Source organism: Melozone crissalis, unplaced genomic scaffold (genome assembly GCF_028551555.1).
Source record: "Melozone crissalis strain CALT ecotype California unplaced genomic scaffold, PUWL_Pcris_2 ptg000012l_1, whole genome shotgun sequence".
In the NCBI taxonomy this organism is placed as follows: domain Eukaryota; kingdom Metazoa; phylum Chordata; class Aves; order Passeriformes; family Passerellidae; genus Melozone; species Melozone crissalis.
In genome coordinates this window covers 434,451-450,272 of record NW_026535790.1, presented here as the reverse complement: position 1 = coordinate 450,272, position 15,822 = coordinate 434,451, and the positions used below count along the sequence as shown (strand labels likewise).

General features: G+C 46.4%; 1 protein-coding gene across 2 annotated transcripts in view; it reads right to left on the bottom strand.

Annotated features, from left to right (window-relative positions):
- Positions 1–24: 24 nt before the first annotated feature.
- The window catches only part of IFT140 (intraflagellar transport 140), an 83,049-nt gene continuing 67,251 nt past the window's right edge, over positions 25–15,822 (bottom strand). For both annotated transcript variants that reach the window (XM_054271312.1, XM_054271314.1), the window contains 12 exons: positions 8,588–8,765; positions 6,224–6,414; positions 5,093–5,188; positions 4,611–4,743; positions 4,378–4,521; positions 3,857–3,985; positions 3,468–3,650; positions 2,570–2,776; positions 2,195–2,407; positions 1,949–2,115; positions 841–982; positions 25–301 (listed from right to left, as the gene is read on the bottom strand). In XM_054271312.1, the coding sequence (XP_054127287.1) occupies positions 101–301; positions 841–982; positions 1,949–2,115; positions 2,195–2,407; positions 2,570–2,776; positions 3,468–3,650; positions 3,857–3,985; positions 4,378–4,521; positions 4,611–4,743; positions 5,093–5,188; positions 6,224–6,414; positions 8,588–8,765 (1,984 nt within the window). In that variant the 3' untranslated portion in view covers positions 25–100. The remainder of the gene's footprint in view (positions 302–840; positions 983–1,948; positions 2,116–2,194; positions 2,408–2,569; positions 2,777–3,467; positions 3,651–3,856; positions 3,986–4,377; positions 4,522–4,610; positions 4,744–5,092; positions 5,189–6,223; positions 6,415–8,587; positions 8,766–15,822) is intronic.

The window sequence follows — 15,822 nt, the reverse complement described above, 5'->3', positions numbered from 1 at the left end:
AACTGTGGCAACGGCATGTGATTGATTTGGCCCCCCCTAATGAGGATGGAATAAATGAGTTGATAATAAAGTCAGCTTTGCATTTGGTAAATGATCATTGTCAGGGCTCTTCCACTTCATCAGCCACTTCTTCCTCCTCCCTGTTGTCCATGCTGCCATGGCCAGAGTGTGCTGTGGCCTGGGCTTGGCTCATGGGAACACCAGCTCCTCGGTGCACAGCCTCCATGGTCTGTGGGGACACATAGTAGCTCAGGTTTGAGGCTGGAATTCTTTTCTGCATCTCTTCCAGGTAGCGATAAGCCTAAAGGAATGCAGAGATCACTGTCACAGAGAGCACTGCTACAGGGGCCCCAGCAAACCATTTCTTGTACTTTGCACATTAAAAGTGAAGTTCATCAGGACACCTGGAGAACTCGCACTTGACACCCTCATGTTTCATCAGAGCACTGGACCTGTTCAGGGGGTGTCTGGCACATCTGCCATGAAGGAGCAATTCACTGTTCCCTCAAATAACTGCCATTTTACAGTTTTTTTCTCTGGCCAGGTAGCAAACACAGTGTGATGGCATTGCTCAGGCATGCACCAAGACTTACCCTTTGTTCTCACTGAATTACTGGGAATAGTTAAGATTCTACCACCATTTACCCTCTGTGTCCTGTGAGCTTTCCTTTTCTCACATAGAATGAAAAATAGAGGTAAAGTTCATGAGCTGTGCCTCATCCTGCTGCACATTTAGGCTCCTACCATGGAGCATCTTCCTGTGTGAGAGCCACGCTCCTCCAAGCTGTACCAGTGGACAATATGGCTTCTGTAGGTTAGAAGAATTAAGACTTTACTTACTGTATGGAATTCCTCCACTTGTGCATAATGCTGAACCAAAAATCCCAGGACATCGCCATGCCGGACGGCATTGTCAAAGTCCTGTTCAGCCAGGAGCAGCTCACACTGCCTGACTGCTTCTTCAGGGTCTTCAGGGTAAACTCTAGGAAAGGGGAAAAGGAAGTGTCACAGCCCAAGGAGAGCATTCAGCTTATCCAGACAAGGACAGGGAAGGGTTTTTACTGCATAAGTTTTCATGACAGAAGCCAAAACAAAACCCAGAAATGCCCCTTGTCCTGGGGCTGATTGGCCAGTGTGGGCAGCAAGGGATGCCTGCCCTGCTCAGATGAGACCCCCGCCTGCAGAGTTCCCCCCAGCACTGGGGTTCCAGCACAGGCAGGATATGGAGTTGCTGAAGCAAGTCCAGAGGAGACCATGAAGGTGTTCCAAGGGCTGGAGCCCCTCTGGACCCAGGCGGGGAGAGCTGGGGCTGTTGATCTGGAAAGAAGGCTCCAGGGAGACCTCGGAGCCTCTTCCAGGGCTTAAAGGGGCTCCAGGATAGCTGGAGAGGGACTTGGGACAAGGGCCCTGAGGGACAGGACAAGGGGGAATGGCTTCCCACTCCCAGAGGACAGGGTTAGATGGGATATTGGGAAGGAATTGTTCCCTGGGAGGGTGGGCAGGCCCTGGCACAGGGTGCCCAGAGCAGCTGTGGCTGCCCCATCCCTGGAAATGTTCACGGTCAGGTTGGATGTGGCTTAGAAGAACATGGGGTAGTGGAAGGTGTTCCTGCCTATGACAGGCTTTTGGAACAAGATGGTCTTTAAAGTCCCTTCCTACCCAAAGCAGTCAGTGATTCTATGATTTTATGATAGTCACCTTTCTGGCTACACCTTCCTTGGTCTATATCCTTCTCTTTCAGGTTACCTTTCCATCTTTAATGCAACATTTTAAATGCACTTTTAAAAGTCACATTTTGATTTCCCTCCTAGAAAAATGTATCAGCAGCTTTTTTTTTTTTTTGCAGCAAGCTGCAAATTACTTATTAAACTTCAGGTGCTGTTACAACTTCTATTCTGGTATGATATTTCTGTCACTTAGTTTCTGTACTATCCATGCTGCAGCTCACCTCTGAGCATGGATGAACCGCTTCATCAGACTCATCCTGCTCTGCAGTTGACCAAGTTTGCTTTCTTGTTCCACAGGGCTTCTGACCTTTGCTTTGGAAAGGCACTTGTATGCTTCTGCCAGTGCTCTGTGGGCTTTTTCATAGTTCTGATACTCATCGATTTCTACCTGCAAGAGGAGAGAGGAGATGGTCTTGCTCCAGAGCCAATAAACCAAACACCTTCAGCAGTCACAGAAAGGGCAGTACCTGAGCACATGCATCATAGAAACCTGCCAGGAGATCAAGGGCCCCTCCTTTGGTGTAGAAGCTGATGATATTCGCAATAATCTTTGCGTCCTTGCGCCAATCCAGTGACTGCAGGTAGTTGGCTGCCATGATATAAATTTCTCTCTGTCTGGAAACTCCCGCAAAGAAGATAATTTTCTCAGTATCTCCAGATTTCAGTAATGCCCTCATAGCCTGGCAAGGGAAAGAGTGGCACAGAGGGAGAAAGGGAAAATACTGTGAATGCAAAAACATCATCAAGATGGCTCAGAAGTTTCATCTGGGTAGCTACTGTAGGAAGTCTGCTTCAAGGTTTACTTTTCAAAACACCCTCGTTTTGAGGCTCTCCAGGCTGACCTTTAACTTGTTTCCTGCTTGTGTGTATTTCTTGGTGGCAATGTGGTAGTTGCCTTGTCTCATGCAGCAGTCAGCAATTTGCTCCAGCAGCTCTCTCCGGGACTCCTCAGAGAGATCCTGGGATTCCTTGGAGACTGTCATCTTCTCAGCCAGCTCCTCGGTGATGGTTAGGTTCTGCTCCAGGCAGAGCTGCAGAGCTTCGTGGTACTGATGGGAGCAAGAGAATTATGAGATGTTGTAAACACTACCATGATACCTCACATTTGCTTGTGGAGTAACCTACAGAAATCCGCTAGAAACACAAGTATCTGAGGATGCTCTGTCTGGAACTGGGCTGTAGTTACATGTCAACATCAGTCCCTGTTCAGGCACACACTGTCCCATTTGTTTGCTAAGAAGAACATGTTTGTTCTTCCATGACAACAGTGCTCTCACACAAGTGTGCCATGAAAGATTCAGCCATTTTGACTCTGAACATGAGGTTTTCAGAGACATACAAGTCAGGTTTGTTAGGCACGATCAACAGTAACATTTCCAGCAAATACAAATAAATTGAAAGATTTTGTTAAATATTTTGGTACTTCCCATATAGTAACGAATTCTGAGTAGGCTATACAAAAGCTTGTAGTCCAGAAAAGGGCTATGGTACCCTTGCAAAGTGTAGAAGAAAGCCAGCCATAGGAGCTTGTTAAAGAGGAGGGAGCACAGAATGGTCTGGTGCCCAGAATTTTGGCAAGGCTGAGCTGCCAGTGCCTCTAAATCACTGGCTTAGGAGGAATCTTGAAACTTTTCAAGTGTCTCTTGTATCTGTTTATCTGCACAGGTGAATGGCTGTGTGCAGGTACACACCTGTTGTGCTCCTCTACCTGTGCAGAGGGGACCAGAGGGCTCAGCTCACCTTCTTGGCTGTGAGCAGCAGCTCCATTGCCTTCTCATACTGAGCATGTTCAATGAAGAAGCCGGAGCAGCGGGCGAGCAGGGCTGGGTCGGATTTCTCATCCAGGTCCTCAGCAATGAGCTGCAGGGCCCCGAACTGCTGCGTGGCGAAGGCCAGCTCCAGGGCTTTGGAGAAGTGTCCTGCCTGCAGAATTAGGAATGAGGCTTCAAAGACTAGAATGAGCACTACAGAGCCAGTTCACAGGACACCCTGGCTTAATAAAGCATTACTCACCATGAAAAAATTACAAATAAGCAGGACATAGTAAGCACCACAGCGGATTTACAATTCCTCTGCTGTAGGAACTGCTTCAGAGTTAAGTTTGGGAATTTTTACTAAAAAACATTTACCTTGTGGTATAGCATAACAGCTCTGTCCATTTGATCCCCCTTTTCCTCATAATAGCAGGCTGCCTCTATCATATCTTCTGGTGAGCTCAGGAGAGCCAGGTTCATCAGCTGATCATTTAAATTATTTGCCTGTTCAGAAGCAAAGGTTTGGCTCTGAGTGTGCACACAAAAATTTCGTAATTCCAACTTCTGACAAGCCTGTATCTTTATGCTGTCCCATAGTACCAAACTCTCACCCCCTTCTGTGTAAAACCTCTGCAACCCAAGTGATCTTCAGCTTTGATTATGATTATTTCTTTCAGGGATTTTCTGATGAGTTGTTTAAGAAAATACATTTCCAAACCACCAAGGCTTTATTGATCCACCTTTAGTAGAAGAGGTCAGCAGAAACCAGGAGCAGCTTCATCATGGGCTGTTCAAGAGCAGGCAGTGTCTCATGGGACACAACAGGCACAAACACCCTGTACTCCCAGAGGGCAGAAGGCTGTGCTGGTGCGGGCACACGGCGCCTCTCGGCGTACCTTGCACAAGCGGATGGCGTTGTTGAACGCCTGGGCCCGGCTGTAGAAGTGCACGGCCTGCTTGATGTCCTCCTGACTCTCGTACTGGCGTGCCAGGTGATAGGAGGCTGCCCCATTCCCCGTTTCATTTGCTATTTCAGCAGCCTGCAGAGGGAATTGTACAGCTTTACTTCATGTCCGTGCTCCTCCCAGGACTGAGAGCTCTGGAAGCAGGTGGAAGCAGGCTGCCTTACCTTCTCAATGTTGCCTTGAAAGCAGTGAACACGGACTAGGGAAAAATAATCCTGAGCCAGCGCATAGTATTTTAATGCGGACTCCATGTCTGACTGGCTCTCCAAGTACTGTGCCCACCACTTCCACAGGCTCCTGGAAAAGCAACAATATTAACTGCAGCAATGAGAACTGACAGATTCTGTTTGTCATTGCTAGAGAGCTTGAACTAAAGACTTAACACACTTCTTAGTGTGTTCATGGTTTACCCCAACCCAAGTGTGACACTCCCAAGATCTGCACTATACCAGAAGTCAGCCTGGATAACAATGTGGCAGTTACTATGCAAGTGCAGCATAAACCTGAAAAGCTGTTGGAGGGTCATAGTGGATAAGGCAGGGGTTGAATGAGACTGAGAAGATTCACACTCTGTCATCCTTGCACTCATCACAAATTGCATGTCAGACCTGACAGCCCGTGTAGAAGGAACAAGCATAGCACTGACTTGTCTTTCATCTTGTTGATGTAGTTCTCCAGTGCTTGTAAGTCTTCAGAGAGCATTCGAGGTACCTCAAACCTGTGTGTGTCTGACTTTTCATAGCTGTAGAGAAGAGCATATTAGATGTGAAATGACAGCCTCTTTATTAGCTCTCTATTAATCTAATCTTGTTTGCCAGCCAAACAACAGACAACACTGGCAACAACTGCTTCAGCTGTATAAGTTCACTGTACGACCAGTTGCAGTCCACCAGCACCATCAAAAATTAAAAGTTCAGTGGTACTGCCAGGCACTTGGAATCAGGGAGGTGTGATCTTCACAACACACAAAATACTTTAAAAGTGCCAGTGATGGCCCAAAGAAGTATTCCAGAAAGTTCCCCAAGCATCAAGCACACCTGTCTGGACAGGTCACAAATGGCCCAGGCTCCACATTGTACCCACTGCAGCATCAGCCTCTGCCACTGCTGAGAGGTCACTGCCCTTCCCCAGCACCCACGTCTCCTAACCCCACTGCACACCGTGGCCAGCAGTGGGTCTGCCTGAGCACAGCAGAGTTCTGCTGTGATTCTGAACAGAATTGACCTTATTGGATGATGATGATGATGATGATGATGATGATGATGATGATGAGAACTTTTCATGTTGGAAAACTCATATAAAAACAAGATCTCAAACAAGAAATACAAGACATCAAAAATACTCTTCCCCTAACTTGTCGTGGGACTTGGCAGTCACAGGAGAGGATCAGCCACCAGAAGCAACCAAATCAAACTCAATTCTGCTCCAGCATTTGTGTCTGGGACTCTCGGGAAAAGCAAATAATTGGTTTTTTCATGGAAAAAGAAGGAAAAGATGGCAGTGGTCTTCCAGAGACAAACATAGGACTGGATATGAGTGGGTTTTCACTGCTGGCCCAGACAGACACTTGACTTTTTAAGACACTACACATTATTTGCATGGGAGGGTGCTGGGAGGTTTCACTGGGAATGCTTTCACTCTATGAGATAGAAAGCACCATAAACAGGAAAAGACTTTAATTAATTTTTACTGGTCATGATCAAACATCCTCCTTCACCCATCTTCACAGGAGAAAGAGGCTTCCAGCCCCCCCAGCTTACACCCAGCTGCTGCTTACTGGGTGAGTGCCAGGCTCTGCTGCCCGGTCGCCTCCAGGTGCTTGGCGTAGTTGTAGTGGGTGGTGCGCAGGTGAACCCGGTCGTGAGCCTCGGCCGTCTCGATGGCTTTCTGCCACTGGTTGGAGGCCTGGTAGAACTTGTTCAAGAGGTCATAGCGTCTGCAATCCTTGTACAGCCGCTCTGCGTCCTCCTGGGGGAGAGGAACACCCAAAATGCCGTCAGCCCCGACCACGCTGCGTGTCAGTCACACCGGGCGCTTCTCGGAGCAGTTTATTAGTGCAGGGCATTGCAATGCAATTAAAGCAACAATCCATCAGTCAGAGGGTTTAACCAACTAAATATACATGGCCTAGGATAGCATGTTATTGGGAAACAGGATGGTTATGTAAAAATCAGGAAAGCATTCAGATCCTGACATTTATTGTACAGGATTGCCTGAGAGGGAGGGGAGTGACACAAGCAAGTCATCAATGATCAAATGCTGTCATCAGGAGTGTGAATCACCAAAAATGGAGACATGCTTAGGTGGGGGTACAGCCACTGATCATGCTGCCCACCCAGGGGTGGGGCTCAGGAGAGGATCCTGGCACTCAGGGTTTGAGAATTAAGGTGTTGCAAGCCAGGGAACCCCTGTGGCCTCCTAGCAGATCTCAGAGGTAGCAATGCTGTTTGTGGACAACTGAGCTCCATTCCTGGGAATAAATGTTGGTAATTTATTGCAGAATTAGAACAGGAGGGTTTTGCCGGTGCTGACGCAAGGGCGGGCAAATTTGGAACTATTATTTTTATTCTCTGAGAGGTTCTAACTCCTGTGGAAGGAGCACTTTCCTGCTCCACCCAACTGCTGTCCAGCTGAACACTATATTTAGTAAATTAAGATTATCTGTCCAAGACAGAAAAATTTTTGTCTCTTATTGTTTCAAATTTAAAAAAGCACAGAAAGTGGAAAAGGAAGATGCCTGCCCTAAGACTCTGTACAAGATGGAAAAAAGCAGTAGAACTGCGTTTGTTTTGCTGCAGTTCCCTTCCACCTTTCCAAACAGATCTAAATATCCAAGAGAAGCAGTGCTGACACTTTTCAGCCTCATAGTTTTCTCTGTCAGGAAGCCTTTACAAACATTTAGTTTAAATTTTCCTTTTTTCCTTACCTTTAACTCAGAATAGTTACTGTCTCTTTCTCTCTTTCATACTCATTAAGTAACTATAGATTACTGAATACCTTTTCAAGCCAAATTCTAATTATTTGACCATTTTCAAGACTTCCTTTTCTGTGAAATCTTTCTAAGAGCTGAGAAATTTGCATTGGTTTTGTCTGAAGCTTTTCCAGTTCATCAACTATTTTTTCTGTAATGAGATACTTAAAGGCTGGAGGTCATCATTCCAGCTGTAGCTGCCCTGAATACACAGAGAGGAGTTACCAAATCCAGGCCCCAAGATTTGGCATCTCCTCAAACATGGCCCCAAACTGATTTTTGCTGTCATAGCACCTTGCTATTTTTTATCTAATTCAGTATTTCCTATAGACTGTGGGTTATTTCATAAATTCTTTTCCAGTTTTTCCCTCTAACAGATCATATGTCTGGATCTCTTACGGTTCCCAAATGAAAAATTTCTGGCTTTCTTATGGATCATTGCTAAAGGTATTACATTAGTCGAATACTAATTCCTCTCTAACCAACACCAGTCAATTTTCAATCCATATGACAATGCTGGTCTCAAATTCAGCTTAGATCTCAGTTTTATTGGCAGTCAAGGGGAATGAAGACAGACATGAGACACAAGGTCCATTTTGGGGTGTATCTGCTGCCAGGTTGGGCTCCAGATGGTGGAACCAACAGATCTTGGCCTCTGTCTGAGCTGGATCCAGCCAAGTTCCTGCTCACACGGTGAGAAATCAGGATAGAAATCTGGGTGACTAGGCATCCCTGGGACAGTACAGGCAATGAATGTGACTGACCAGAGCTCTCCAGCCCTACAGGAAAAGTCTATTTTCCCTAAACTCCTTCAACAACCTCAGGTCAGCCCTCACTCTGTGACACCACACAGCTCTAGCCTTTCACTCTAGAAACAAGTAAGTTCAAATTGGAACTTGCGTTCCATATCAGAACTTAAATATCAGAGCTCCATATCAGAGCTTAAAACATGTTTGTTGAAACATTTTAACTATAATAAAATACAGCCTTTTTTAAATCCTGTGAAACCTAGCTTGCAAGAGGCTTATGCCCCAAGAAAGCAGATTTTTGTTAAATATTTCACACATAAAACAATCTTTAAAATATGTTTCCTTTAGTCAGCAGTTTCTTTCACTGAGTGATTTTTCAGAGTCTGATAGAAACCATTCACAGCTTGGCTGTGGGATTTACCAGCATGCCCAGCTGGATGGCCAGCACAGCCACCCTGGCCTTCTGCTCTGGCTCTTGCTCAGCCTCCCGCAGTGCCTTGGCTCCTCTGGCATGGCCCATGTGCCCCAGGCAAACTTTGGCAACATCGAGCCTCTGAGTCTTCACACACATGCGAGCCATGTTCTCCCAGACAGCCTCACTGCAGGAAACAGGAGAGAAAAGGAGAGCAGTTATTGTGTCACCTGGAAGGCAAGTGAGGTGTGAGGAGGGAGAGCGTGAAAGGGGAAACCATCAGTACCTTGGGAATGGGGTGACTGTAACAGAGACTCCAGCAGCTGTGTCAAGATCAAAGAGGAACAGAAGCAGGCTCACACACAAAGGTCACTTCTTGAGCTAAATGACCCCAACCTTAAGGAAATATTGTGGACTTTGATTTACACCAATGTCTAAACAACAGCAATTACACATCTACTCTGGAGACAGGCTGAGAGAGTTGGGGATGTTCAGCCTGGAGAAGAGAAGGCTCTGAGGAGAACTTAAGAGCATCTTCCAGTGCCTGAAGGAGCTCCAGGAGAGCTGGAGAGGGAGGTGGGATGAGGGCCTGGAGGGACAGGACAAGGGGAAATGGCTTTAAATGGCAAAAGGGGTGATTCAGATTGGAAGAAATTCTTTCCTATGAGGGTGGGGAGGCCCTGGCACAGGTTGCCCAGAGCAGCTGTGGCTGCCCCATCCCTGGAAGTGTTCAAGGCCAGGTTGGACAGGACTTGAGCAACCTGGGAATAGTGGGCATCCCTGCCCAAAGCAGGGGTGGGTAGAACTAGATGGTCTTTAAGGTCCCTTCCAACCCAAACCAGTGCATGTTTGCATGTATATAAACATACATCATGTGCCCATCTGCTGTAGCTGCAACCTATAGACAGTCACAACTCCCACACTGATGTTCAGAAATCAAAATTTAAATTACAAAAAAAGTCTTAACCTACACTGGAAATCTCCTGTTGCAGTCTGGAGTAGTTTAAATACTGAACAACTACTGGGAGTACAATTGTTGTACCCAGTTATAGGGAATGATGTGTAGAAAAAATTACCTAACAACCATGTTCTAATTTAAAACTTGCATAAAACAGACAAAAAGAAAAGCTTTGTAATGCTCAGAACAAGAACTCAGGGCTATGAGCTTGGAGTCAACACTGCAAAGTCCCCTGCCCAGGTAAAGCAGGATGGGCTGAGGACCATGCTCCCAGCTGGAATGGTTGGCAGAACTGCTTAGCCAAAGGAGCACAACAGAATTGACCATCACAGAGTGGGACAAGCAAATATTTTCACAGATTCTATTCACTTTTGAGACTCTTCAAAATTTCATGCAGTATGTTTGACTAATAAAACCCACGAGCATTCAAAATAAGGGTTTTTTTCAATGTCACCCTCAGCAGTGGTACAGTCTGTGCAGTTCTCAGGCACCAACACAGCACAAAGTAAAGATCTAAATTCTAAAAGCAAGGAAAAAAGAAGAAAATAATAGAATAGAATGACACTTTATGACCTGCCAACAAATTCCCTTCCAGTTTTCCTATGATTAAAATGTTTTTCTGCTTCCAGTGGCTGTGAGAAAGCCCTGCATACACAGGAGAAAGTGACTAACTGAGAAGCAGTGGAACAGGTGAACCATGATGTGCTCATACACTAAGAAAAGGCACAGGAAAAATTCTTTGCGTAATTTAGTTAATAATTAGAGCATCTTTTACTTGCAGTGCAACTCATATGAAGGTTTTGGGTATTAATCAATATTAGTACAGACTTCACTGAGACAAATGGTACTGAAAAAATAAAAAAGGAATGAAAATGTTAAATCAGGGACAAATTTCAGAAAGATCAAAAGTGTTTCTGGTTTAGAAAAGCAAAAATGCATGTGTGAGTGCCGCCTTTCTTACAACTGAGCGCTATTCAAGCATAGCCTCCTCATGCTCTTCTCCCACATGTCCAAGCTCCCCAGCCAAGGAGCCAAAAGGAATATTAAAATAAAGCATGGTCATTTCAGACCTGGAAGGGCCTGACAGAACCCAATACCACTCAATACAAAAATGCTGCCTTGTGTCATCAGATGTAACATTCCTAATTTCTGAAAAGTTGGAACAGTTTTCTCCTTTATTCCAGACACTATCTCTATCTGGAATTGGGAAAAGTTGGAAAAACACCTTTAAACAACATTGACACATCAACATGATGTTAGTTATGGTCACCTGGCTTTGACCGACACAGCCATCTGAATTCTGTCCTTACGAAAAGCTGCTTGAGGCTGTGCCTGGGCACAGCTGTTCTTCACAAGACTTGAGGAGAAGTGCATTCCCCAAGCTCTGCAGTGGGCCAGAAGAAGCTACCAACAGCCAGTTGGCTTGGGGTGAAGGAACACACATCTGTGCTGGGCTTTGTCAAGCTGACTAACAGTGAGTTTCTGAAAGGAAATCAAAGTCTTTCTTTTTCAGAGCTCTGACAGCTCTCAACTCCCTCCATGCAGGAAGATGAGAGTTCATGGGCTCAAACAGGCGAGCGGATGAGATTCTTATTTAGAGTACAGGGAGTGGAAACTTTTGAGAGGAAACAGACTACACAGTGTATTTTAAAGTACAAAGTTAGAAGATAACAGCGTGCAGAGAGTCATAGCAGGATTTAGGAGATGTTGCTCATCATCTCTCAGCTGTTTTATGCTTTCCTGGATGGCAACATCTCCTGCCAATGTCAAAATTCAGCAGGAGCTCCTGCCCATAGGACTCCTCTTTGGGAGCTCTTGCCCCCCACACCTGCCTGTGGGCCACGCAGGCACCCAGGTACCTCTGCCCTGAGGAGCTCGAGTTCTGCCATCCCACCTCTTTCTCCTACACTCCAAACCATTTGCAAAATGAACCTGAGAGTCTTGAGCCATGGATATGTTGCGGGCAGCAACAAACACAGAGGGAGAAACATCTGCAGTCAATGTGCTCTGCAGTTGGATTTATTCCAGCAGACACTGCCTTCTCCCACCCTGGCTGGGCAGGGGGTAAGCACACCAGGCTCAAACTGCACCAAAGACACTGAATTTGGGACTGTTCACAGCAGAGCACATCTTGCATGGACTCACCCAGCACAGAGACCACAGCAAGAGATGAGAGGGACAGCAAAGAAAGGTGTCCCTGCCCATGGCAGAGGGTTGGTGCTAGATGATCCTTAAGGTCTTTTTCAACTCAAACCATTCCATGATTCTAAGATTCTGAGAGACATGATCAGAGCAGCTCAGCAGCACAAGAACCCATGGCAGGTGAGACCACTGACTCCCTCTGACCATTCCTTCTCCTGCTTCCACCCTGCCGAAACACCTGAAGGAGCGTTTAACCCAAGGAATCCAGCCTTGCTCTGCCCAGAGCAGTTCCCACACCCCACTCGGTTTGCTTAGCAGCTGCACAGGCAAGAACAACAGCCATGGTCCCCATGGACCTGCAGCAGACACTGGTTCTTTCCAGTAGACACATCCTTCACAAGAGGGACAGTGCTCAGATGAGGTACATGGAGAGGAAAGGGGAGGGAATCCTGGCAGCACCCACAATCCACTTCCATTTCTCTCTCCATTTCATGAATATCAACCTCAGCCACGAGATGCACAACCTCCCTGGCAGGCACACACCTCCAGCACCAGGGCAAGTTATGCTGCCCCTCAGAAATGTGGGCAGATGGATGTGGGTCTGGTGAAGGAACAAAAAACAGGAGGTGCAGAACAGGTTCACTCAAATCCCAGGGAAAACCACAGTTTCTCTCCCAACAGCTGCCAGTGTAGGAAGAAAGCTGAATCTCTCCATGCATCCCTAAAAGGCAGCAACTCTACTTTCCAGGCCTGCTGTCCATATAAAAATGCCAAGTAATATTTTTCCCTGCCCCCAACTGTGACTCCAGGAATTTCCTGTTCTTCCCCTCCTCCTCTTTTCACCCCCCTGGAAAGCCTCTCACATCTGTACTTCATCAGCTGAAGCTGGAAATGTAATGAAGCCCAGGCCCAGCAGCAGTAGGAGCAGAGCCATGGGAAGGCATCCTGAGCAGCCTGGGAGCCCCAGGCTCCCACCAGGGAGGGACACCCTGCTGCCCCCTGTGCTCCAGGCTCCAGGCCACATCCACAGCACCAGGCACTGGGGAAGCAAATGCTGATGCCTCTTAAGAGTGGACACAAACCTTACCACATATTTGATGAAAGTTTCCTTGCTTTGTATCTGACCTTTCACATCTGTTTTTCTGTGGAACATCCACAGTCCTCACAAACCCTTCTGTTCCCATATATTTTTCATTGCCTAAAGCACTGAAGTTTAAAGAAAAAATGGAATATTATTTAGAAGGGCTGGAAATTTTTATGTCTGAAGCATCTCACTGAAAAACCTTTTCTCCCTCTATTTAATGGGCTATATTTGGAATATGAACATTGATCAGGATAAAAAAAAAAATCTCTTTTCAATTTGGGTCTCACTTTGTTGAACTGGACCCTATAACATACACATTATATATAACAAATTATTATTGCATCCTATAATGTTATATTCTAAATAATCACAGAACCACAGAATAATTTGGGTAGGAAGGGACATTAAAAACCATCTTTTTCCAAACCCCTGCCATGGGCAGGGATGTCTTCCACTAGACTGGAAAACTCTAAGGTCTTGAGAAAATGAGGTTTTAGCTGATGTAGCTAAATTAGGTTTGATGCTTTTAAAATAAAATGCTTTTATGGGATCCTGGTAATAACTTTTCGTGGGGCTAAAAGACAAGGAATTCAAGTAATACATGAAAAGTTGTAACAGTTCAATGAGACTCTTGATAGTGTTAATGATATTATATGAGCTACTCTAAGAAAAGTCAGGCATTTTTCATGTATGATCCAAACACTGAAAGCTGATGAGGCTACTCCTGAAAACTCTTCCCTGGATGAAACATATCATTTTGATAAAGCAGCTTCACAGAATGGATCTATAATATCCCACTGAATACACAGCTTTGTTCCAAGCTTACCCTCATCAAACCAACACCAAGAGATTGCTCCATGTGGGTTGTATGACACAAACCCCTGTGCCCCACAGAATGCTGTGAGTGCTGCGAAATGCACATCCTGCTGCCTGTTTGCCAGCAATGAAGCATTCACTAAGGCAGTTTTTTATTAAGGATCAGGATTCCCATACTATTTAAATTGGATTTTAGGGAAAATTTCTTCATGGAAAGAGTGGTTGGGCACTGGCACAGCTGCCCAGGGCAGTGGTGGAGTCACCATCCCTGGAATGATTTAAAAGCTGTGTGGATGTAGCATTTGGGGACATGGGTTTGTGGTTGGACTTGATCTTTTCCAACCTTTATGATTCTATGACTAGACCGATTTGTTCAGCCTTTGTAAAATATAATTGCTATTGTTTTTATTGTTACATGAGAAGGAAGCTTGGACCCCCCTGAAAATACATACTCAGATGTCATCAAATCACAAAAATCAAATGGGGGGAGGCAGAAGCAGGTGTGTGACATTTCCCTGAAGGTAAATCTCTCCTGGCATTATCTACATGTAAACATCATCTGCCTTGCTGCTGAATGCCTGGCTCAAAATAAACACAGAATAATAATAACAACAAGTAATCCAAGGGTTTTAAAATATGCAAAAACAGTCATTGCTGGTAGGAAATTTATTTGAAGAATGGCGAACACTGGTGTGCTTATACTGGAAGTTCTAAAACCAGAAATGTCCAGAAACATGATCAATCACAGGGAAAAAGAGAAACCAAAGGTGCTACAGTGCTCTCAAGGGATGAAGATGCTCAAAGTATTTAATTTGTTTAAAAGATTAAAAACTATCACAGCACACAGAGGAGGACTGAGTTCATAGCCAGGCTAGTACATTCAACTTCAGTACCTGAAAACTATTTATAGGAGCATATCAGCTTTATTGGAATTTCCCCCCCTTCTCTCACCAACAAGTCTTGAAAAGAAAATGTTGCCTTGCAAAAAATTTCAGACCAGTTTCTTTCTGTGTATTGGGTCAGGGCAGATCAGTTGGTTAGGGGCAAAGCCTCTTGTATTGGTAAGATGGAGCCACTATAAAATTAAATCAGTTTGTAATCTAATGTACTGATTACTGATGTGAAATCCTGTGCCAGCCCCTCAGGTGTGGCGGTGCCCGGCAAGGCAGGTCCGTGCCAGGTCTCAGAGCTGAGTGGAGGCGGTGCCTTCAGTGCAGTGTGTACAAGGCAATGCTACACTCGTGCGGTGTTTTGTGAAGCCTGAACACTGTGCCAGGCTCAGCTCAGGAGCGGCATAACCCCAGGCAGTACCACCCGGCTGCAGGGCAGTGCCCACCAGAATCCCCGTCCTCCTCCCGGTGCTGCCGAGGCAGCCGATGGGAACAGCCATCGGGAGTGCCAGTCTGGGCAAGACCGCTCTGGAAACATCCAAGTTCAAGAACAGTTTGGAATACCCTCAGAACTCTCGTTAACGGGTTTATCAGAGAAGCCACCCGCCCTGTGGCAGTGCAGTCCGTAGCGGGCTGTGAGCAGGGCGATCCCACACGGCAGCAGGGCCTCCACGGCCTGGGCACCGAGCGGGGCGGGCAGCCTCCCTCGAGGCTCTGCGGAGCCCTCACGGCGCCCAGCACGCCGGGCCTTGGGCTCGCCATGCGCTGACTCTCAACCTCACTCACACCCCAACACTTGCCCTCTGCCTTTGCAGACACCCCCAGATTGGGCTGTTACCGGGTTGAGAGTCTCGAGATTTTATACTTATTTATCTGCCACGGTCCCTCCTATGGTGCAGAGAGGACGCGGACATCAGCGCACCCCCGCAGAGCTTCCGTCGCGCTGTCCAGCAGCGAACCCCAATCATGTTTTGCTTCTAGTAAAAGGTATTTCAAAATCCCTCTCCTCGATCCGCTTCCGCAGAGCTGATGCCCCGAGGGCTGAAGCTGGGATTTCCTTCTCTCCTTTTCCCGAGGAGCTCTGCTGTGCTCCCCAGGCTCCCCGAGGCGCTGGAGCTCCCGGCAGCCCTGCTGGGGCAGCTGCGAGGGGAGGGAGGAGGCGTGGGGAGGGGGCCCTCCAAGGGGAGGAGGGACAACTTTAGAAGTCTTCATAGTTTTTTCCTTTCAGGAAACGCATCCTGTTAATGTTTGACTGCCGTGGCAGTGGCTCTCTTTTTTTTTTTTTTTTTTTGCAGTCGACTACGCCCTGAGGCTCACCAAAACGAGCCACAAAAACAGCCATTTCCTCTTGGTG